We start from the raw sequence: 23,641 nt of genomic DNA on the forward strand, positions 1-23,641 counted from the left end.
TGCCAACCAAGCCTGCCTGAAATGAGAATCACATGCGAAGGTAAGGGGTTTGGAAAGGTTTCCCACAAAGTGAACACAGGAGAATTCATACTAAAAGTGTTCAACACAGCGCAGTGGAGCATATTCGGGGGGGGGGGCAGAAAAGACAACAAGTATGTAACAAAGGCAGATTCAACAAGCTTCCCACTATGACATGACATGGAGCAGGAGGATGACCCCGGAGGATGTCATAAGGAAATACTTGCAAGTTTCCTGTTCTGTGTGAAAACCCTGAACTGTGCAGAGAGCAAGTGGGGAAAAAGAGGTCAGTGCTGTTGTGTAAAGGGTAAGAGAAAGAGGTGGATAACGACAGCAACAGTCAAAGTTTTGGTACCGCCGCGGCTGCCAATAACAACACTGGCAATAACACTGCAAAGTTGGCAACGTCAACAGGACCGTCTATGTTCTGTTCCAGCTTTCCACAACGAGCAGTGTTGTACCTCACAAGGAGGCCGCAATGAAGAACTGTTTTTAAATCAATTTTCATGTCATCAATAGACGTTTATCCTTTCATCTTTGGAACATGACAGAAAACTTGCAGTTCGTTACATTCAATTGCTTCAAGTGTCCCCAGAAAACATGCTTTGTCTGGTCAGCTGACAAAGGGGCTCAATTCTCTGCACTTTTTACCTAATCTAAATTTAAATGATTCAATAAAGAAAATTGGTGGTTTATTATAAACATCCAAACACACTAAATGCACTATTTTGAGGGCTGGATTTGAAAAACAAGAAAGAAAAGCTTAAGCCCAGTTATTCTAAAATGACAAAAACGCCACTCAGCCAACAAAGGCTTGATCTTCTCAACTCAAAATAATGATGAAACACGAGTTAAAACTATAAGCGTATGTGCCTTAAATCCACTCATCCACTCCACAAATGTCTAAAAGCCAAAACCCCAAAAATCTTTGTGCCTGTTGGGAGACTTTTCAACGTGGGAAATCTTCCTAAAAGCATAAATGTCAGGGGTTATCTGCAGCTTGTACTCTGGACAGCTGATGATAAAGGAATTGCACATGCGTCCGGCATGCGTCCTCCCACCACCTCCAAATAAGACACATTTCTTCATTTTAAGTCAAGACTCCAGGCCAGTTCCATGATAACAGAATATGATGAAGCACGACCATGAGTAGCTTCACTATTCTCCCCTAAAACCGTTTGATATCACAAAAGGTTTGTGGACTTCCTCTGGCACATGAGGAACTTTCAGGGACGATTCAACTGAATTTGAAATGCACCCATGAAAATGTTCTTACTATACATCAGACCCAAGGACTGTGTGGGCAAACTTGTGGTTTAAAGCGAAAATCTGTGGAATTTTGTAGTTTTGGTCCATCGATCCTGCCAAAAGGAATCACAATTCAATGAGTTGATTTTTAGGGATATGGGACAGAAAAACCCCATGCTGGGCCCTTCTCTCTCTGACCAAGCTGTTCTGCCGCCATCTGCCCTGAAACGCTTTATAAAAGTCTTAAATTATAAAAGCATAAACAGACATCTGGCATGAAGTGATCTCACAAGCCCTCAGGGAAGATGAACACAACCAAATATTATACTTGGTCACTTATCTGTTGGGGAAAGTGATTTAATATTACATATCTGTGAGTGGCAAAAGTGTGAGCATCCTAGCTTTCACTTTTTGATTTAACCCCAAAGTACAACATCAATAACAACTGCAGTCTTCTGGTATCTGTTGATCAGTCCCACACACAAGCTTAAGGGGATTTCAGACAATTTGTCTGTACACAACAGCTTCAACTCTGTGACGTTGGTGAATTTCTTCATGTGAACTGCTTGTTTCAGGTCCTTCTGTCCACTTTTAATGGATTACAGTCGCGTCTTTGGACTGACCGCTCAAAACCATTCACTTTTACTTCTTCAACCATTCTTTGGTAGAGAAACTTGTGTTATTAGGGTCTTTATTGTGTCGTATGACCCACTTCCTCTTGATATCAAGGTATAAGGCAAATGTCCAGACATTTTATTAATGAATTCTTCTATCAATGATGTTAAACGGTTGTAGTCCAGACGAAACAAAACAGGTCCGGACCATTAAACTACCACCACCATGTTTCACAGCAGGGTTGAGCTTCTTATGCCAACATGCAGAATTTGAAAGGTTATTCTATCATTTAAACTAAGCGTTTTTTCTGCAGATTTCTGGCTCGTCCGTGTGAACTTTAGCAAACTGCAGATGGGCAGAGATGATGGTTTATAGTGCTGTGCCAATTGCTCTCCTGATGGAGTACTTATGAACACGAATGTGATGGGCCTTTAGTTGCCCAGAAATGACTCTGCGTTCCTCTGTGATCTTGCAGACAATTACTCATTTGTTCTCAGAGTAATTTCTGTTTGTCAAACACTCCCGGGGAGAGTAACAATGATTTTGAAATTCTTCTGGCTGCGATTGGTGGGGTCCAAACTCTTTGGCTATTTTTTTTTTAAGAGCACATTTCAGCCCGATGAGATGAGAATCAAGTAGGAAGATGCATGAGGAAATGGAACACCCATGTTAATAGCAGAGGTAAATGAATAAAAAAAAAAGAAATAGAGGCCCTGGTGTTAGTAGTAAACAACAGAAATATGTATAAGACTTCATATTTTAAGCTTTTTCCATGTGTGCAAAAACATAAAATGACATGTCGTATGTGCGACACTGTTTTCTTTACTGTATGATATCACACAAAAAAAGTTACTTTCAGTATCAGGACACCCCCCCCCCCCCTTTGATTTCAGACAAATGAGTGGAGTAAAAGTAGGTGTGTGAGGGAACACGAGGAGGGGGGTGCATTCATCCCAGCTGCCAGGGAGAAAAAAAAAAATGAGGGAGGCCGAGTTCCTGGCATACCCGAGAGTCAGGTAACAAACATATAGTGAGGGGAGGGAAGGGATACAACAGACAGGCGGAAAACAAGTGGGTGGAGAGATGTGGAGGTATAAAACACACAAACCTCCTGGCTGCTCTGCTCCATGTTGTGAAATTCAACTCTCTGCCCACTCTGCCTTACACAGGCCCAGCTGACAGCTTGGGTTTTTTTAAATTTTTTTAAATTTATTTAACCTTTCTTTAACTAGGAAATGGTCCCATTGAGTTACAATCGAGTTCATGTTGTTTATGGCAAAAGAGTCCAGTCTTTCCCCTTTTTTAAAAATACACTATTATGTATTCAATATACTGCCATTTATCCTTTCATCTTTGGACCACATGACAGAAAATGGGCAGCGTATTATTTTCAATTACGCTAAGTTTTCTTAGATAAGAAGTTTGTCTGGTCAGTTCGGCCTGAGAAAAGCAGACGATTCTGTGACAGAGGGATTATTTTCTGCACGTTCTGCCATATCTATATTAAAATAATCGTTAAAAAAAAAAAAAATAAACTGTTTTATGCGTTCATGACTTTTAGAAAGAAAACATTTGGCACACTCCCGTCGACAAATGTCTTGAGAAAGATTTGCATTTGCATGAAATACACCTGGAGAAGCCCAGACTCACATTTACATTCCAAACATATTTCTGCAGTCAAACTAAATGAAGACAGAGAGAGAACAGCAGGACGGATGGAGACAGATAAAAATCCAAATACTCAAGTATGCTTTGACGTTGAAGGGATTAGTGTGGTTTACTCTAAAGCATTCCAGGGCCTCTTAAGATGATCAACTTGCTTCCTTCCTCTCTTCAGTTTTTTTTCTTGAACACAATCTTTTGACCAGCTTCTTAAGCCCCTTTCAGACACGCAGGGCCTTTCTATTGGCAGCTGAACGTGTCGGTGTAATGTCACACTTTTGTGTAGCTTTTTGTGGGGCTGAACCTAGTAACACATATTCATATCAGTTTCAAAACAAGTGTGAGCTACGGCAGCCAGCGGTGGGTTGATTTTTGCCTCTGATCTGTAAGTCAGAGATGTGTGACGGATAGATTTAGAAAATATATATAAACATAGGTATGCTTTATGTTATTTTAGCTGTCGCACAGTTGTTTTTTCTCTCAAACAATCAGGCCAAACACACAAAAGAAAACTATTTGAGGGTGTCCGAGCTGCAGCTGAAGCATCTGCTTCCTGGCTGATTATATAGCAAAGCGTTCAACTGCTCCCTTCCAGAGCTCTTTTGTTTAACATTACGCTCCAAAAATGTTTTTTTTTGTTTTTCTTTAGCACAACATACATTTTTATGACAAAATGACACTATATGAGAGAAGCGTAACTGTAGAAGGACTTTTTCTCTGCTTGATAACAGCCGTTCTGTTACTGTGGCACAATGAAATCGTCTGGTGTTTAACAGCGGCTGTTCGAAAGGCTTCAACGTGTAGAAAAGTGATATTTCCGTGGCTTCCACCCACCACCAGTACGTTTTTACAAAACCACTGCAATCTTGGCACAATAACATGAATTGTTAAGAAGGTTTCACATGCCCTTGTGAGAGAAATGTGACTATCATATTATACGGTGCCTCATGTTTTGCACAGAGGACAAATATCAGACGCACGCTGTAGCTCTTGTCATAACTGTCACAGGCTTTTCTGACTGGGGTGAAAAAAATTAACAGAAAAGTGAATAATGTCTGAATGTCATCGCTTTAAATGACCGATAAAGCATTTTATGTTATACATCTCATGTCTGATAAGGGCTTCAGAAAGGTATACATGAGCAGAACAGCATTGTGCATACTAGCCCGCCAGAGGAACGTGGACCAGAGCCAGAGCTATGATGGATGTGGGCCAAAGGTTGTAAAATCAGGGGAGTATCATCTTTGGGTTCATCACTGGGGTAAAATGTAAATGTGATCTAGCCTGCTAACGTTTTAAATCCCTACACATCTGGGACCGAGACACAACAGCTGAGATTTTGTTGTCAGTCATCCCTAAAGGTTTTTGGCTGTGTGTATGATCTGCATGCATGACTGAGCTCTTACCCACAAAGCCGTCCCGTCCAACCAACTTCAAAGCCAGCTTGTCTGCCAGCACCGAGGAGTTGCCATGGGCAATGTTGGCAAAGGGCCCGGCATGGACAAACACTGGCGTACCCTACAATGATCAGAGCGACACATAAACATACAGAGGTAGTTTAGAAAACATTGTAAAACCACAGCGACTCGCCAACCTCATTTAAATACTGACTATACACATCTTTCTGGGTAAATTCAAGAACTTGCAGTCATGCTTCAAGATGAAGACTGAAGTGTGGATGTACTTTGCCTGGCACTGCGTTTGTCTAAACAACAGGCACAAGTTAAGAGCTGCTTGACTGGCATGTCAACCCGACTGTGGGCCCGGCTTACTTCTCCTGTTGATGCAGATTACTCCCTAAAGACTGGAAAAGCAAACACAAACTAAAGGAGCACCTCAAGGGCCACGTTCTTCATCTGCCAGTACAAGTGCTTACTTAGAGTTCATAATTAAAACATTAGCACGTGACTTGACTTAAAGCAACAAAACCATGAAAGTGTATAAAATGCAATAAACAGAACTAATCTTTAGTCATATATGTTTATTTTATTTTTTTTAGATCCACGTATACTCCATCAGGCTGCTTTAAATGTAGTATCTCTTATCTCTTGGTTTGTGGAGCTCTTTTCATTACTTTATATTTTCTGGACCAAATCATTAGGTTACTGGACAAACATGACAGACAGAATGATTAATAACAACAAAGAGGGTAAAACTGATACTCTACAGACGTATATGGTTACATCAGATGAATCCTTTACAAAAAAAAAAAAAAAAAAAGGCTCAAAGACTCAAATGCAGCAGTCAAGAGAAAAAAACTTTACTTTTGAAAGATCTTCTCAAAGAGAGAAATGTGATCATGTCACACTCTAGAAAAGATATTTACTCCGAAAACTAAAAAAGGAAAAAAAGAAAAGAAAAAGGGAGCCAGTTGACCCATTGTTACACTGAATGTGTATTCCTTGAGAGAGAGAGAGAGGAAAAAGGAAGGATGGGAAGGCCTTGCATGATTTTCTGGGCTTTTGTTTGCATACCTCTCTGTCAGACTGCATAAACAGCCTCCCCTCAGAGGAGTAAATCATCTTTTAAACAAGTCTCTGGGAAAGCTGCCACTTTTCTTTGTGTCTTTGCAAACTTGCAACGTGAATTACGTCGACATCTAACGCAAAGCTGGACAGGAAATAAAGAGAATAAAACTCATCCTTCTCAAACACCCTTTTTGTACCAATATCCATCCAATAATTTATTTTTTTTGTCTATTCAATGGAAAATCCATGCACGTCAAACATAATTTGGATTTCCATCTGTGTTTCCAACCCATGAACTTGTAAATTGGCCCGGCTCATCATGCTCACTCTTCCCACCTCTCGACATGATGAGGAAACACAATTCAGGAAATGCATCAACAACAACACGGTGACAGAAGTGGAAATTCGTGAAAAGCCCGGTGTGTCACATCTCCTAAAGGATTATGAAGCAGGGAAGGGAGATGAGCAACCTAGAATGCTGGAAATCATGTCAATATGTCCCCGTCTTGTACACCGCTTGTAGATAACTATAATATTTAGTGCCCTTACTCTGAGACAGCACAAGGTTTCAGACGTGAAATCCTACACTTATGCTATTGTCTGCTTCCTGCCGTCCCCCCCCAGGAAAAACGTATGCAGCCATTCTGTCAAACTCCTTGTTGAAAGGATGTTTGAAAAACTCACAGAATGCCTGAAGCCTGTTTAGTAGACAAGTACGCAGGGAGCAAGTAAAAACACACAAAACAAAACCTAAACACAAAAAAGCCTATCTTCCTGTGGCGTCTCTTTCAAAGCCCGTCCCATCTGAAACAACAGAGAGCTACGCGAACACACCAGCTGCCGTGTGCCAGCTATGTTATCATGAGTGCGTCTGTATACACCAGAGTCACGAGTGAAGAGGGCACAAAGGGCAGAGCGGGTCGAGCTGGGTGGAAAATTCTCATGGAGCTCTGAGGTCCTGCTGGCCACGATACCAGCTCACTGACCAGAATCACAGGAAACCCACACAGGAAACAGTTTAACACAACAGGACCGCAATACTTCCTCCCAGAAAAAAAAAAAAAAAAAGGAAAAAAGGAACTAAATCTCTGCTACATACAACCCCCCCAAAAAACCCAGAATATGCGCCGCGTTTGTGTTTAACTTCTCCACAACAGGCGTGTAATCAAGCTTTCTGTTTGAAACCGACAGGGAAGAAACCAGTGAAAAAGAGCAACATAAACGACAAAAGGTTATCAGATGCTCGACTGTTAACATTGTGCTTATTATTCAAATAAGTCCAACGTAAAAAAATAACAAAACAATTAGCCTGTGCAGGAACGTTGTATTGGGGTCCTTCTTAACATAAAAGATAAAGCACCGACTGAGGGTTCAAACTACTGACCACTGCTCTGATGCTACCTAGAGAAGATAAAAAAAATAAATCATCTTTGGAAGATCATCACGCAGAATATTTTGTTCAACCGTTGGTTCACTTTCTGCTTGTGAAACATACTACAAAGCTAGCATGCAGCACTGGTTCCACATCTTATCATAACTCAGTCACGCCTCCTTGAATCTATCAAGTTAGAAATCTCGGGGTAATATTGGACTCAGACCTGAACTTTAACAGCCACATTAAATCTGTAACATCAGCAGCTTTTTACCATCTAAAAAACATTGCCAGAATCAAAGGAATAGTGTCTAAACCAGACTTAGAGAGACTGATCCATGCGTTTGTCTCCAGCAGGTTAGACTACTGTAACGGCCTGCTCACTGGGCTCTCTAAACGGGCTATAAGACAGCTGCAGTACATCCAGAACGCTGCTGCTCGAGTCCTAACTAGAACCAGGAAATACGACCATATTAGTCCAGTGCTCAGGTCTCTGCACTGGCTTCCTGTCGCTCAGAGAATAGACTTTAAAACAGCTCTGCTTGTGTACAAGTCTCTTCATGGTCAAGCGCCAAAGTACATCTCTGACATGTTAGAGCCATATGAACCGACTCGGGCTCTGAGAACCTCAGGGAGGGGTCTCCTGCTGGTGCCCAGAGTCAGGACTAAACAAGGTGAGGCTGCGTTTCAGTTTTATGCCCCTAAAATCTGGAACAGTCTTCCAGAAGATGTGAGACAGGCCTCAACTCTGACAATGTTTAAATCCAGGCTGAAAACAGTTCTGTTTAGCAGTGCATATGACAACTGAAAGTATTTTATCTGCACTCTTCACTTTTTAATTAATGATTATTTTAATGGGTTTTAAATTTCTTTCTTTTTTTAATTTCTTTTTTTTCTTTTTTTTATTCTTTTTTAATGGTTTTATTGCCTTCTTGTGATTTTATGTAGCTGTAAAGCACTTTGAATTGCCCTGTGTATGAATTGTGCTCTATAAATAAAATTGCCTTGCATCGGAAATTATCGCCTTGTGACACCACATCACATTTCATGGCCTGAAAGTGGCCTGAGAGGTGTTTGTCATTCTCTGTGGCAACTTTCCAAATGCCATCTGATTCAGGAGTGGTAACTTTAACATGTTTTTGTTAAAGTTCATTCTCAGACTATTCTAATTACTATTATTATTATTATTTTTAAATTAACTATTAACATGTGTTTAACCAGCCCTCAAACTGAAGATGATCATTAGTAAAATTGCATTTTGTCAATCAGTGAATAGTAAATTTGACCAGTGATTTCATCTCTACTGACCAGAGTTAAGAATTCTGCACAAGCAAAGAAAAATGTAGAGTGATGAATCCATCAGTGTGCCTCTGTGTGTGTTCATCCACATGTTTATTCATCTCATGGCAGTATCATTCTATAAGAACAACAACAACTAAATGCAGTTGTCGTGGCCAATTCATAGTAGAACTCCCAAATGAAATCAATACATCATCCTCTCCTCATGGCTCCCTGCAGAACTCTTTTCCCTGGCAGCAGAGGTTACTCATCTACTCCTCATTGTACTTATCACACGGTGTTCAGATGAGCTGGATAATGACCATTTAAGTGAAGTTATTGTGTGTCTCACCTCAAGGGTCTGCATCAACGTGGGCTTAATGGCATCTTTCATTAACACCGCCAGAGCGCCGCTCACGCCCTGACAGAGAGGAGGAAAGAAAAATTAAGACCTCGTCAGCAGCGAGGACATGTCATATAAACAGGTTTATATATAAAACTCACATTGCAACTGACATTTATGTGACAACTGGCAAAATGAAAGTCGGATTCTATAGTCAAGAGCGCAGTTACGAATCATACACCAACTTCACACTGGGTTGAACCGTGACCAGAAAGGCTGATTTGACCTCTTAACTCCTTAAGAGGTCAAATCAGCCTGCTCTTTGGCTCTCAAACAGCACAGTCATGTGTGGGAAAGTAGAACCAGCTGACCTTACAATGTGAATGGCAGGAAAACTCTGTTTAACATCTCAATCACTGGTTACACCTACATTACACATGTTGTTTTGAATTGGGGTGGGGTTGATGCATAAGTGTGTCTGGGACAAGAATGACTTCAAAATACACTTAAGCCGTCGTTTGGCAGAAAGCTGCAGAGAGGCTTTCAAACTAAGAACTCTTCGTAAAACATATGTATTAAAAACACAGACACAGTTCAGACCCAAAAGATTATTAATTACAGAAATCGATTTGAATGGTACACAATGCAGCTGTGTTATAATACGATAAACACACACACACAAAAAAAAACTCTTTTTAAACATCTTACACTGCTAGTAGCCTGCTCCACAGGCAACAAAAAACCTAATCAGGATGTTAAAACCTCAGTAAACATCATTAGCTTTATTTTAAAGATCCCTACTGATGAGAGTTTCATCTTTGTTTTTTTAAACTGCAACATAGCTCTCAGCTCTGACATCTTTCATTTTAAAAAGTTTTTTTTTTTTTTAGGTTGTCAAATCTCAAATAGTATTGAGACTGCTTTTGAAAAAAGAAATCTTCTCCCATTATAAAGTGTCAACCCTGTAAAGCTCTGCAGTCTTGTGAACAGGGAGAGCCCTTCAACAACAACTGACTCCAACCAAGGGAGCACCAACTTTGGAATTTAATGTTGAAAACTGCATGATGCAGAATCTAAGGCTCCTCTTTTCAGTTGACATGTGGTCACATCAATCAAACACAAAAATGCTTGATCCCTGTAATCACAGAAGCTGAAAGAGAGGTTATATTAACCGGGGAGAAGGTATTATAATATCAGTAATTTGGGGCTGTGGTGTACTTTCAGTTTTGCACATGAGCCAATTAGCTCAGTGGGAGACAGAGCAGTGGCCAAAATAAGATCTCAGCTATGTGCTCCACTCATATCTGTATTTTTCTTTTATTGCAAATTCTAGTGAGCTGAACATAAACATCTGCTCGACTGAAAAATACTGCTCTGGGATTCTGTGACGGTGACATAACGGTAAGATTGCTGCCGCTCTCCTCCAATGAAACAACCCCACGGTTATACATACCAGGTCCTCTGCCGTGACAGGTTGTCCAGAGCGGCTGGTCCCCACCACCATGCGCGCCAATCTGTTTTTCATGTCCTCCAGACTGTCTGCTAGAGCCAGAATGGCCATGATCTCGCTGGCCACCGCAATATCAAACCCAGTCTGAAGTAAAAAAAAAAAAGAAGAAAGAATACAATGTAAACCGCAAATACAACAAGTTTCTGTGAAGTGGCCCGGAGACACTATCGAGTGCAGGTTTGCAGGTACGAAGCAACATGTTAACTCGAACAATCAAAAATAAAAGTCAGCTTAATTTGAAAATGAAATCCATCATAGAACACAGTGCTAAAAGCATAAGACAGCAGTCACCCGGTTAATCACGTGTGCAAGAAAATATTCTTATGAATGTGACCTGGTTTTGGAGAGATGACCCGATGGGGAAAAAAAATTTAATTCAGAACACGTTTAACTCATTTTGAAGTTATATTTCTAATCGACTTATGAGAAACTAAGGGCAAAAACACTGAGGGGACAAGAAAAGATTGAGATGAGAGCCATTTGAACAGGGAAACCAGAAAGACTGGAAAGCTAAAGAACTCCATTCCACACCTCACACACACGAACGGCAAAACATAACTGAAACCACATTAACCAACCGAGGACTTTAAGATTTCGATTTCCACTCCCAGTGATAATACCCTGAGGGGCTATAGGGTATCCAGCACTGGGGGGAGCTGGAGGGCTGGGGAATGAAAGGGAAACAGAATGGACGGCGGTAAATATAAGCACATGCTGAAGCAGCTTAGGGACTATTCCAGGTGTGTGTGTGTGCAGGGGTAATTTTCCCTCCTGTCTAAACATTTGCCTTCACTTAGGGCAGCTTGCTTCCCACTGACCTGAAGTGTTTATTCAACAAATTTCTTTAAGCTGTAATTACTACAGATACAGCGAAAATAAAACTGGGGTGCATCACAGGCAGATGAGGGAGAAGCGTCTGTGTGTGTGCATGAGAACATTCCTCGTCAACAGGTACCTACCAATCACTATTATATCACTTTGCAGTTAAAGGTTAACTGACATATTGGGGAAATGCAGATGACTTAGTACAAACCGATACTGTGAAAGCTTTCAAACTGGCGTGAAGATTAACAAAGCCACATCAGAAGGTGAAAAATAACCGTTTTGAGCAGTAAGAACTGAAGGCATGAACGCAGCATACCTCTCTGATTTGTCCTTTTTCAGTGCTTGCCTGTCCAACCGTGATCTTCCTCAAGAAACGATCATTTGTGTCAACAACTGAAGAACAAAAGACAAAAAGATCAGAAAATATTATAAAATCTCCAACTGTGAGCATGAGTGAATTAAGATAAATGGCATTTGATTTGACTCCTCAGCCACACAATTATGGGATAAAAATCCATGTCTAGACATGATGGTATAAACGCACAAATAAACCCAATAACTGAGAGATTTGTCACCTCTTTTCACGACTGACTCTTGAGTTTATGAACTCGCCACTTTAACGAATCTTTGCCGTAGTGGGAAGAGACTGGTTCCCGTCGCCATGCTGTTGTTTTCGAACAGCTGGAAACCATGTTAGTCAAACAGTATCCACAGGGTGGTTCAGCGTAATGAAAAGGGCTTTAGAAAAACATGGTTTGTTTCATGTGCAATGTCTCACCCACATAGGTAAATCTGTGTTTAATCTGCAGGGTTTTTCTCCTAGACTGCCATTCGGAGCCACTGTGGTAAATACCACATCAGTCATAGCAGCACCCAGCTGGCTGCCCCCAGTGACAGCTCGAAACCAACATGGCTGCCGCTGCTGGCTATCACACCCACCCACTGTTATTGCCCTGTGACTGATGACGCTTGAATATTTGAAGCATTAATTTGATATGAACTCCTTCTAGTGTCAGCTATTTAAAAGGGACAACAAATTCTTCTTTGTGACTGCATGTGACATGCATCATGAAGAGGACAAAGGGACACAGATTTTCAAAAAGCATGGGATTTTTTTTTTCTTATCCAAAACATCTTTAATGTTAACTGTATTTATGTGACAGTCATGATATTGCTTTTGACTAAGAACATGTCCCAGGTCAGCTCAGGTCAGCTCAGGTCAGCTCAGGTCAGCTCAGGTCAGCTCAGGTCAGCTCAGCTCGTCTTGGCTGGATTGTCTGGCTGCCTGAGGTGATGCCAGATGATTTCCACCCGACTCTGTCTGCCAGTCTGGGAAATGTCTCAACAATCCTCACCTTTCTTTTCTGTTTTTCTGCCTGATGTTTTTGAGCGCCCCGGGGTCTCTCTTTTCCTCAAAGGAAGTTAAGTCCAGCGCTGTGGCATATGCAAAACATGTCCAAGCCATTTTCACTGTCCCAATTTAATTTGATATGGTGTCTGGTTGAGCAAGATTTTTTCAACAGAATTAAATGCAACACGCAGAACATCTCCAGTGCTGGGGCACATCTAGTCTGTTCACAAATGTGGGCTTTTTGCCGCCTTAACATACGATTGACCACTTTACTACACAAAAACGCATTAAAGAATGGCGTTGTTAATTAAAACGGTGAAAAACCGATGAAAGGAATCATAAAAAAAAAATGAGTAAATCATCCACGACATGAAGCTGTCCCTTTTTGTTTGAGTAGTGAGAGACAGCAGTACAAAAAAAGAAAGTATTGCTCATCAATAATAAGCTGTAACACACGAACAAAAAACACATGCACTTAAAAACTTAAGAGATACCTCTCTGCCAGGTGATCTTCGAGGGATCAATATCAAGACGCACAAAGGTGCTGACTTCTTGCGGTGAGAGAGATGCAGGGTCAGTTTTGTTGATGCCAAGACGCTGGAAATGAAAAGGCGACACAGACTGTAACATCCTACATGGGAAAGGGATGGATGGGTGAAAGTTTTGTGTCCACTACTGGTTCCGATCTTCATAAGTATGACTGATACAGACATTTATTTGATATCTTATCATAAATTGGATAGTTCCACCCAGCTGGAAATGATCTTCCAACCATGAAACACAAATGCAGACCAAATAACTAGAAGATCTTGGCCAGCGCTCTGCTAAAAAAATAAAATAAAAAAAAAAACCAATAACTCTTTCTCTCTCTTAAACACTAAACATACATGTTTTATCGAGCTTTTAACTTCTCATCCAAAAATCTTCATGTCATAACATTTTATTATATATATCGTCTCTGATATAAACAACTATCTGAGGATGAGGCTACACTGAAGCATTAGAGTGAAAATTTAAGATAAACTGAGGCCCCCTAATGGACAAAATAATCAGTTTTCACATGCATTTGATACACAGTCCTTTGAATAACTGTGCTGATACTTTAAAAGTTTACTGTAAAACTCCAGTATATAGACTTACACGCAGCCTGGAGATCTGAATGGGTGAAAATCTTCTGACTCCATTCACAGAAGGGACCAGTCTATTGAACAGGGCCTTGACGGTATCAGAGAAAACAATTATTATCCACATACAACATAGCTAACTGGACATCAGATTAGAACTACATTTGCACATTTTACATGCTGCATGTTTTCTTCCTGAAATTAGGAATGAAAATCAAGCTCAAAGGCAAATTACCAAGAAAACTTTGTGCAAAGCAACCTATATGGTCATAAAACAAAATCCCTGTTGATCACAGTGTTGCTGTCACCTTGTCTGATTGCGTCGCCTCGTGGAGCATTCTGGCATCGATGGCTGCGGCCACCAGGTTATTGGCTGCTGTGATGGCATGAATGTCACCGGTCAAATGGAGATTGAACTGAAGCAGCACAGATTAATAAAAAGAAAAGGAAAAATATCAGTGTAAAGGGATTACATGTAAGACATTAATATACTACAACTGTACACATGTGTGTGACGAGATATGGTAGTCAGTGGGGATATAAAACTTCTAATAATGGAGGCTGTAACAAAATCTGGTATTCTGTGGATCAGGCTCCAAAGAGAGAAGTCTTTGAAGCCCTCCCCAGTCACATGAGCCTGTCTGCACGTCTTACCTCCTCCATAGGGATGACCTGGGCATATCCCCCTCCTGCAGCTCCACCTAGGCACGAAGGAGAGGAAATACAGTAAGAGACTGAAAACAGGGCAAGGACTTCCAAAGGAGCAGTGCTGAGCGCTGGATTCTAAATGAACTGGAAGAAAAACTGATCAGAGTATAAAAACACTAGCCTCGCATGACAAAGAAAGCTTAACACACCCGTTTCGCACTTCCGGATTGGGCCCCAGTCTCTTATTTCTCACATTTTTAGATAGCAGGACATCCGTTTTAACATCAATACGTGTTAAACGACTAAATCAGTCTTTGAGATAGTTTTCTTACAAAGTGTTCATTGCTGACCTTTAACCCCAAAGGTGGGTCCCTGGGAAGGCTGCCGGAGACAAGCGAAGGAGTTGAGCTTAAGATGGGCTGAAATCGCCTGGACAAGGCCAATGGTCACCGTGCTTTTACCTTCACCCAGTGGAGTAGGAGTTATACTGGATACACAAGAGAGAGAAGATTCTACCAGTTTTAGATAATTGGATCTTCAGTTCCATGTGCATTAATGTCAATATCACATTTGGTCCGAAGCCTGACAGTTACTATGGTTACATGGACCCCTTTTAAATTAGATACAATAATAATATTAATGTCTCATTGCGGTGTCTGTAAACACCTCATTCAGATCAGACTGAAGCTAAAGCCAAATGAAGCTTTTATCGAAGCGAAAGGGGTGGTGTAAACTTTTTGATGATCTGATCAACAGGAAGACGTCCTATATGCTCTTAATCTGATAGTTTCTCTCCGATTGGAAAAAAATGTGCTCAAAATATGAGGAAGTAAGTAGAGGGGACGAGTTTCCACAAAGTAGAAACATCTGGGCAGCAAAACTGAACTGGTGATTGGTTGACATCTTAAATGAGTTGATGATTGTTGAACATCTTTAACAATAACTAAAATTTTACAATATTTTTATTCCTAAACAGAAATTCTGTGCAAAAAAAAAAAAGAGACGTAGAAAGCCGTAATGGTCCACTTTCACCCTGACAGCAGGGAAGTCTATATGTTTTCCGGATATGGGATCATTTTGGGAAAACAAATATTTCCTCTCAGTATGTTGTTTTCCATAAAGTAGCAAGCAGGTCAACTTTTCACAAGTCGAAAGAGTTTTATTCCGATTAAACTGAATTGAATCTCTAGTCATAAGGATTTCATTCAGACTGAAGAAATATGTCTCCATGCAAGCATCTGTACTAGAGTATGGCAACCCGACCGAAGCCCGACGGGCCGGGCCGGACTCGGACAAAAAATTAGAATGTCTTGTCGGACTTGGGTCGGGCTCGAAAGCAAACAGACATCGTGAAAATTATAAACAGCCAGAGGACAGCTTTCAGTTCATTGCAAACGTCAGTTTTTGTGATAAACATTAATAATTGAATATGCATAAATTAAAATGTTGGTAGGCTATTCGTGCCTCATGCCGTGCAGCATGCATCTGTGTGCATCTGTGGTCTGTGCATGCTCGGTGCGCACGCACGCATATCGAACATTCGAACAACTTTACATTAAACACGTGCGATCAGTGCAGCCGAGCTCAGTTGGCTGGAAGCGCTATGGAGGACATTAAAAGAAAAATAGCTTCTGGAGAACTGATGGATAATGGTGCGCTGTCACCAATGTGTATTTACTGATTAGGGTGCGCCGTCTTGCGTTGGTCACTGGTCTCGGGCTTCCGGCGGGCTCGGACACAAATATTTTAATTAATCTCGGGCTCGGGTCGGATTTGAGAACTTTTCTGTCGGTTGAGGGCCGGGCTCGGACAGAAAAATCCGGCCCGAGCCAGGCTCTAATCTGTACAACAAACCATAATTCAGAAGCAAACCAGAAACTGCCTCCAAACTACAGAGTATTGCTTGAAGGTGATTCCACACGTAAATGCTAAGCCTATGTGACAAATTGAAGCTCTGAGAGGAATGATCAGTGAGTCACACTCACCCAGCAACCAGCACATATTTGCCATCAGGCTGCGAATGGAGACGGTCTAACAGGGAGAGTCGGACCTTGGCTTTGTTCCTGCCATAGGCTTCAAGCTCCTCTGGAAGCAAACCAATTTCCTCAGCCAGCTGATTAACTGGTTTGGGTGTCTGAGCTCTGGATATTTCTATGTCACTGACACAGAAAAAACATGACCAATTATTTCAATTCATTTTAAAGCATGAGTGGACAAAGCCTTTAACAAATGTGAGCTTATTTACATAACATAATTGAAGGGTCCTAGTATGACAGTACCTTGGTACAGGGGTCAGGGTCTGCAGTCTGAGGCTCCGCAGGTGCCAGGGTCTGTACTGCTGCTCCTGGAGCCACTGACTACAGCTACGCACCACATTCTAATACACCAAAACAGTAAAAAGATTCAAAATACAAGATTGAATGTTCAGTCATGATACAAAGCTCTTGGCAAAAGGAAGGTGAGGCAAAGGGAGACTAAAACAACAAGACACACCTGTGCTCTGTAAGCTGCTGTGAGGTATCCTAACCCAGACCTCCAGGACAAACCAGTGGCACAGTCATCTAAATTTTAAAAAATAGTCTGATTACTGCACATATCGGGTAAAGATTTGCTCGTGCAACTACAGCACAGAACACAAATGTACACGGATGGCCGTAGACGCTCGTCTCTTCAGAGTATATACTGTAAAATTCAAATAACTTCTCAAATTCTCGTTTAATTTTCACAACAGCTCTGGCTCAATGCTTTGCAACTGTTCAACCATACCGGGCTGCACTGTGGGCTCACAGTGAATGATAGCAGTCCCCGGTCTGACCCAGGTGGGTGGAACATCCATATTTCCGACACCCAACAGAACCACGGCATCAGCCTGCATCATCTGGTGAAAAAGAAGTAAATATATGAAACGCGAAGGATTAGAAAATAAAAGGCATTAAAGGTAGGTTTTTCATGTCTTGTATGTGGCTGATATAAAAACATCTAAAACAGCATAGATTAGCTCTCCATTAGCAACACAGTTTGATTATATCTTATGAGTAGGCACTGCCTCCTTGTGGCCATTCAATAACACTACATATGCTGTACCAGAAGGGAAAAGAAAAGGAAAGCTGAAACCTCTTTTTATGTCAAAAAATAAGACGAACACAAACCTGTGTCTGCAGGCTCTTTGAGTTCCAATGACTCCTCAGAACCGCCATCCCACTTCTTTCAATCAGGCACTGCATGGCCAGTCTGAGGGGTCCTTCTCCCCCAACCAGCAACACAGTTTTGCCTTCCAAAGGAATATCTGTAAAAATGTTGAAATAATAAATGATAAAAAGACGAGCGCTCGACATCCAGCCAGTTTAACATACGCCATTCTCCTCCTTTCATGTCTCCCATCTGAGGTCATCAATAACACAAATAAAGGCAAAACAAGCTTACTATATACAGACATAACATTTTTACAAATTTAAAAAAAATCTTCAGGCATAGTAAAGTCAAAGTCAAAGTCTAAATTATTTGTACTGTATAGCACATTTCATGTACAAAACAATTCAAAGTGCTTAGTTGAGATCAAGCGTACATGATCTGTGACAAAAGGCTTGGAAATCTCCGTTGGTCATATAAAGATTAGGAACAACCGTGACTCTAAAGGGCGGTTTATGGTCGGAAACCAGGTCGTCTGCGTGTGTGTCACAGTTAACAGACATGCCCCCCCTCCCCGCCCCCTTACACAGACACTCTGGTGCACCTCCCCAAAATTGTAACTCACCGCAGATATCGTCGCAGGGAGGAGAGAAAGGAGGCCTCTGATTGGTCAACTCTACATCCGCTCTACACTATGCGTATTTCCGGTTTGCTAACCGGCTAATGGTGACGCTAACCGTGCTAACTGTGACGATTCTTTCGCCTCTCTGCCAGCTCCAGTAGTAGCAATATTTCTTCTATTTCTAGATCGATCAGCTGCATCTCAATCAAAGTGCGCATTCGTCCAGTCGCAATTGTTGTTGAATGATCTCCGTAACCGGAAGAGAAACACGCCACCCACCACACCCACAATCCTAGCTTGTTCGTGATTGTCCCTCTTGCGTTCTGGCGTGGAATTAACATAGTGCAGACCGCGCTTCGAAATTGGGCATAAATCAAAAATAACTGCGTCATGTCTGCGACAAGCTCACTACGACACACTGCTGCGAGAGTATACACGGCCCTTTAGTGCAGCGAATATTTGATCCTATAACTGGAAAATTATTCTGATGAATCTCCAACTACCAATTTACGCATCCCTGTGTCAAATCATACGCAAAAATATTCCAAGAATTCATAAAAATAAAAAACACTCCAAATCATCTCATCTTCAATTCTTCTCTGGGGTGACAACTTAAATGAGATCTTGGGTCCACGTTGTGTCGACTCGAACGTAAACAAAAAAAAAAACATAAATTTGTCAGATAAAAAGGTTTGCGTTGCTCTTTTCTTTCATGTAAAAACACTGGTAGCTTCACAGCTGAGTAAACAATAGCTGTAGATAATAAAATGATTAAGAAGCAGGTCGAAATCTAAATGTATGTACAGTTGGTTCATTACTGTGAATTAACTTTTTCAGTGCAGCCAAGAATTCATTATCAGCGGCAGTTGGTACTGATCCAATCCCAGTCCCATGCAGTCTCATCACTAAACCTTCAGAGACTTAATTGGTGTCACGGCCACTGTTAGTGAGGGCTCGTGAGGGCTGGAGTCAGCCTCAGAGAGATGGGGGACGTCATGCGGGCTGCTTGGAAATTATGTACTGCCACAAAATTAATTAAGAATCCCATAACTCGCGTATGCATTTGATTCACTGTAGGACTGGAAAACCCAAAAACAGAAGCACGTTCGACTAGAAATACAAAAAGACTCTATGAACCTGCAAAGAACAAAGCAGAACAGCAAGTGGACCATCTGCTGCCGCCTACAGACAAACTTTCACACCGACATCATCAAAGCCTGGTTTGTTGTAGGGGGCTGGACAAAGACATACATACATAATCAATCTTGCAGGTTCCCATAGAGAGTGCCTACAAATATGAAAGAGCATCAAAGCACTGGTGGAGAAAGGACTTCACTGTACCTAAATGTGGAGATGAACACGCCAACACCGTTGAAACTCACCATGTTTCCCTAGCAGATCCAGGACAGCACCAGCTATAGGTGGCACAAAACCTTTGCTCAGGTCTCCTCGCACCAGGCGGCCCACATTCAAGTCTGATATGCTGCAACAAGACAGAAATGGACAGAAATATAGGCTAGATTTCCTGCAAGCTCGGCATTTTATCCCCAGCAAAAAAGATTATTTTGTGCTACAGAAAACATTTGATACATGTCAATCAAAAGTGTCCTCCGCTCAAGTGTAGTTTGGAAACAGGGTTTTCTGAGGAAATTACAGACATGCCAATGTCCACTGGAACATTTAGTTCTCAGCATTTGAAGAAGCCATAAATATCAAGTAAAAAAAAAAAAAAAAAAAACATACAGGGGATTAAACCTTGTGTTTTCAATATAAATAAGTGCCTTTGTCCTTTTTCTTATGGTGTGAAAATAAATAAGTAGCACCAACAAAATAATTGTTCTGTCTGGCTTGAAAGACAGAGGCGCCTGCACGTTTCATGCAGTCCTAACAGGCGATTATTGGTGGAGATCCTCAATCATTTGTTTCTTTGTTTGTTTCTTTTACAAAAATTAAAAAATGTGAATTATCTCCATAAGTCAAAAACAACAGCAAAAGCATGTGAAATTGTTCTGTTTTTCCTTTTAATCTGTTGTCACTTTGACCATTTTTATGAATTTGCTTGAGATAATTTTTCCTAAACCGAACCAGTTCCCTTCAATTTGTGATGATTGTAAAGGGTGCCTTGCAAATTTTCTAATTCCCCCATTCACCGAAGACACAAACTCCACATTTGATCCTAATTCTGTGCAGCCCTTTCTGATTTGGGTCAATTTTGACACACCACGCGAGTGATAGCATTTAATTATTTTAAGACAGAGGACTACACTCCAGCACTGCCACTTGCCTGCCTGGTGGCTACCTAAACATTTCTACTGCTGTATTTTTATCACTCTTTACACCAAATGTACTCATATTTTACAGTTTAATAACATTTAATGCAATGTAATATTTAGAGGACAATTCATTCTCTATTTGAACTTTCTATGTGCCAGTATGGATTTCAGCCAGCATTACAGTGCCCAAATGTCTGCCTCAGCTAGATTTTACCCATCGACATCCTTCTCAGGTTTAAGCGTGTTGAGGACTCGACTGGTGAGGGAGGCTGGGGGGAGGTGGAGGTACACCCCATGCACCCCGGGGTCATCGTTCAGCTTCAGCAACTCCTCTACAATCTATATATACACAGAAAGAGGCAGAGAAACATGTGAAAGTAAAGCAGCAGGGTTCCTCTAAGGTCAGGAAATGTAACATTACTCATCCACCCTCAGTTCAAATGGCTGAGCTACTCCCAGAAATTCCTTACTTGTAAATGGGAAAAAGCTCCAGCTGAGCTTGTAGATAGATAGCTGAGATAGTGCCCCCCCTCTTCGTCTCAGTTACGTAATACTGAGCAATGTTACAAGGTGAAAAAAGGAGATACTACGTCAATGATTAAATTAAGACTAAACACTGGTAAAATGCTGATGTACAGCAAGTAATGGCGTAAGAGTTTGAATAAGAAACCAAATACTACAACTGCCCCAATTACATGCTGGAGAGACAAACACGAGAACAGTAAATCAAGTAGAGACTTGCGATGTTAACCAAAGTTGTGAGTCAGCTTGACTTACTTCATCTTCGCTGCACTCCTTTGCCAGACAAATCTGAGTGATGTCGAGGCCAATCTGTGGACATGCAGACAAACATTTGGTAGACGTGTGAAAAGAACAAAGGGGGTAAGCTTGAGACCAAAATTCACAAAGTGGAACTGCTGGAATCCATTTGAAGGACAATTACCTTTCCTGCCATTTTCCTGTTGATCTCCAACATGTTGTCGTCTTCACCTGCCTTCGAGATAAAATAGGCTGATTGAGCAAAGCACACAGAAACCTGATAGTACAGAAATTCAAACCGATGTCGGTAAAAACAGACAAAACAAAAACAGATCCCCACCACCGAGGCCAAAGGTGAGTTAAGGCAAGTCAGCCGGCGTCTAGCAAGACAGTCAGTTTGGGTTAACTGGCCTTTTTGGCACTAAAGCTTTAAGATATTTCAAGACAGCTTGTCCCAACATGGCCTTTTGTCTTGCATCAGATCATATGAATCCCAAGCAGCACTCGCTTTGCTTTTCCATACAATACCTGTAAAATGGCTAACAAAGGTTGGACTTCTGGGTTTTTCTTCTGCAGAGTTGCCAAAGCCTCTTTGGTGTCCTGAACCACCTCCCTATGAATAAAAAGAAAAAATGGCGGGTGATCTCAATTAGTTTACCAGAAAAGGGGGTAAACATGGGAAAACAACTAAAAAAAACACATAAAGCGTGCTTCTGCACGAAAAAGACTGCGACATGAATATTAGGAAGTTCTCTAAACTGTCGGTCTGGTGGACATTTCCCACCTGTATGTCCAGAGCGGTCTAAAATGTTCAGAAAAGTCTGGACCAAAAACAATTAGATGTGAAAGCCCTCTTAATCTTCTCCTCCTCTTCTCCCTCCAGGACAGTTAACCTACATGCAACCTGGGCTGGTTTGAGTGGGTCTGCTCAGAGATTACTGTTCAGGACTACTAAAGGAAACCAGAAAGTACATAAGATTCTGCATATTCAGAAGAAGATGTGTGTTCATAGTGATTCAACTTCTGTTACCCCTGCAGCGGTCCTGTAGCTTCTTATATCTGCATGCTTGATACCGTTTCGTGTGAACAAAAACTTCCCTTCATCTAAACATCTGCACGGTCAAATTCATTCTCTTTATTGAATAAAAAAAAAGAAGAAATTTAAGACATTAAAACCACCATTATGAATCGTAAACATATCAATCCATCAGCCTTTGGACACACAAACATGCTCGTGATGTTAAAGAGCAAACTCGTCCTGCATCATCCATCCACTCATTTTCTTTAATTTATTTATTTTTATATATACACACACACACATATATATATATATATATACATATATATACATATACATATATTCATAACCGCGTGTTCAGCAACATCAGAAAGATGTTACATCAGCTGACTCGAGTCACTCTGAACACACGGGGGCACGTGCAGAACTGGCTGCTAGCCAACGGCCAAAAACGCTACTGAGTGAGGCTAGTATCAGTTTATCACTCGAGCAAAATACAACTCGGAAGAACCTTGATTTGGAGCAGAAATCACAAAAGAACAGCCTTAATAAAGTGATGCACTTTAATCCACACCGTCTTTCTTACCCCACCGAGCTGTCGTAGTCAGACAAAACTTCCTCTTGGGAGCCTTTTCCAGAGTTGACGGTTAATCTCGGGTTGGTGCCGCTGCTCGCAGCAGCGCGTGCCGTCCGGATGATTAACGGCTTGTTGGTAGCCCCAACAGGAAGGCATCCCCGCGACAAACTGCTGAATCTGCTTGCCGGACGGGCAGCATACTCCCGGAGACTGCCACAAGCTCTGCGAATTGTTGCCAGCTTCATGGTTGCTTCTTTTGTTTGTTTGTTTGTTAGTTAGACCGTGGCTGACGGAGTTTCTTCTGCTTGCTTTCCGAGCGGAAACCGGCGAGGTTCCTCCTGGAGGAGCAGAAAGAGTAATGATGGAGGTACGGTGTCTTCAGGGGCAGTCGGAATTTTGGATGTCACGTTGGCAGCTTGCAACATATCATACGGCAACGATCTAAAAATGTAATCAATTCATTTCAAACTATGTGCTGATGCGTTTTTTTCTCCATTGCTTTCTCGTCGCTGCTAAAGTTCAACTGCTTAGTATGCTCAAAATAAACCATATGAGTACACACTAATTTTGCACAGTGTTTGTGTATCATTTAAGATTCCTCTGTTCTGAGCATTCTTTCATATAAAATCCCAGGGGTTCCTGAAGGCATCAGATTGAAGAAGGGAAAGTTGTGAGCAATAATTCACAAGAAAAGTAGAAGTCATGTGGGTCCACCTTAACCAAAAGTTAAAAATCCACACTGAGAGATTTAGAGTAAAGTGTTTCCAAGGGTCATTTAGGGTAATTCTGGAGCTCACTTAC

General features: G+C 41.3%; 1 protein-coding gene across 2 annotated transcripts in view; it reads right to left on the reverse strand.

Moving 5' to 3' along the window:
* The window catches only part of mthfd1l (methylenetetrahydrofolate dehydrogenase (NADP+ dependent) 1 like), a 36,329-nt gene extending 13,135 nt beyond the window's left edge, over nucleotides 1-23,194 (reverse strand). The window contains exons 1-20 of one of the 2 annotated variants that reach the window (XM_075459322.1): nucleotides 22,850-23,194; nucleotides 21,774-21,858; nucleotides 21,430-21,480; nucleotides 21,264-21,317; nucleotides 20,701-20,825; nucleotides 19,596-19,696; nucleotides 17,612-17,748; nucleotides 17,229-17,340; nucleotides 16,956-17,023; nucleotides 16,742-16,839; nucleotides 16,448-16,621; nucleotides 14,813-14,949; nucleotides 14,469-14,515; nucleotides 14,123-14,230; nucleotides 13,831-13,905; nucleotides 13,185-13,287; nucleotides 11,656-11,732; nucleotides 10,458-10,598; nucleotides 9,014-9,082; nucleotides 4,950-5,061 (exon numbers count right to left, since the gene is read on the reverse strand). In XM_075459322.1, coding sequence (XP_075315437.1) covers nucleotides 4,950-5,061; nucleotides 9,014-9,082; nucleotides 10,458-10,598; nucleotides 11,656-11,732; nucleotides 13,185-13,287; nucleotides 13,831-13,905; nucleotides 14,123-14,230; nucleotides 14,469-14,515; nucleotides 14,813-14,949; nucleotides 16,448-16,621; nucleotides 16,742-16,839; nucleotides 16,956-17,023; nucleotides 17,229-17,340; nucleotides 17,612-17,748; nucleotides 19,596-19,696; nucleotides 20,701-20,825; nucleotides 21,264-21,317; nucleotides 21,430-21,480; nucleotides 21,774-21,858; nucleotides 22,850-23,085 — 2,110 coding nt within the window. In that variant the 5' untranslated portion in view covers nucleotides 23,086-23,194. Of the gene's footprint in view, nucleotides 1-4,949; nucleotides 5,062-9,013; nucleotides 9,083-10,457; nucleotides 10,599-11,655; nucleotides 11,733-13,184; nucleotides 13,288-13,830; nucleotides 13,906-14,122; nucleotides 14,231-14,468; nucleotides 14,516-14,812; nucleotides 14,950-16,447; nucleotides 16,622-16,741; nucleotides 16,840-16,955; nucleotides 17,024-17,228; nucleotides 17,341-17,611; nucleotides 17,749-18,216; nucleotides 18,460-19,595; nucleotides 19,697-20,700; nucleotides 20,826-21,263; nucleotides 21,318-21,429; nucleotides 21,481-21,773; nucleotides 21,859-22,849 lie in introns of those variants that run through there. The other variant, XM_075459323.1, reaches the window with a different exon arrangement.
* Nucleotides 23,195-23,641: the final 447 nt, after the last annotated feature.

Source organism: Odontesthes bonariensis, chromosome 24 (genome assembly GCF_027942865.1).
Source record: "Odontesthes bonariensis isolate fOdoBon6 chromosome 24, fOdoBon6.hap1, whole genome shotgun sequence".
Classification (NCBI taxonomy): domain Eukaryota; kingdom Metazoa; phylum Chordata; class Actinopteri; order Atheriniformes; family Atherinopsidae; genus Odontesthes; species Odontesthes bonariensis.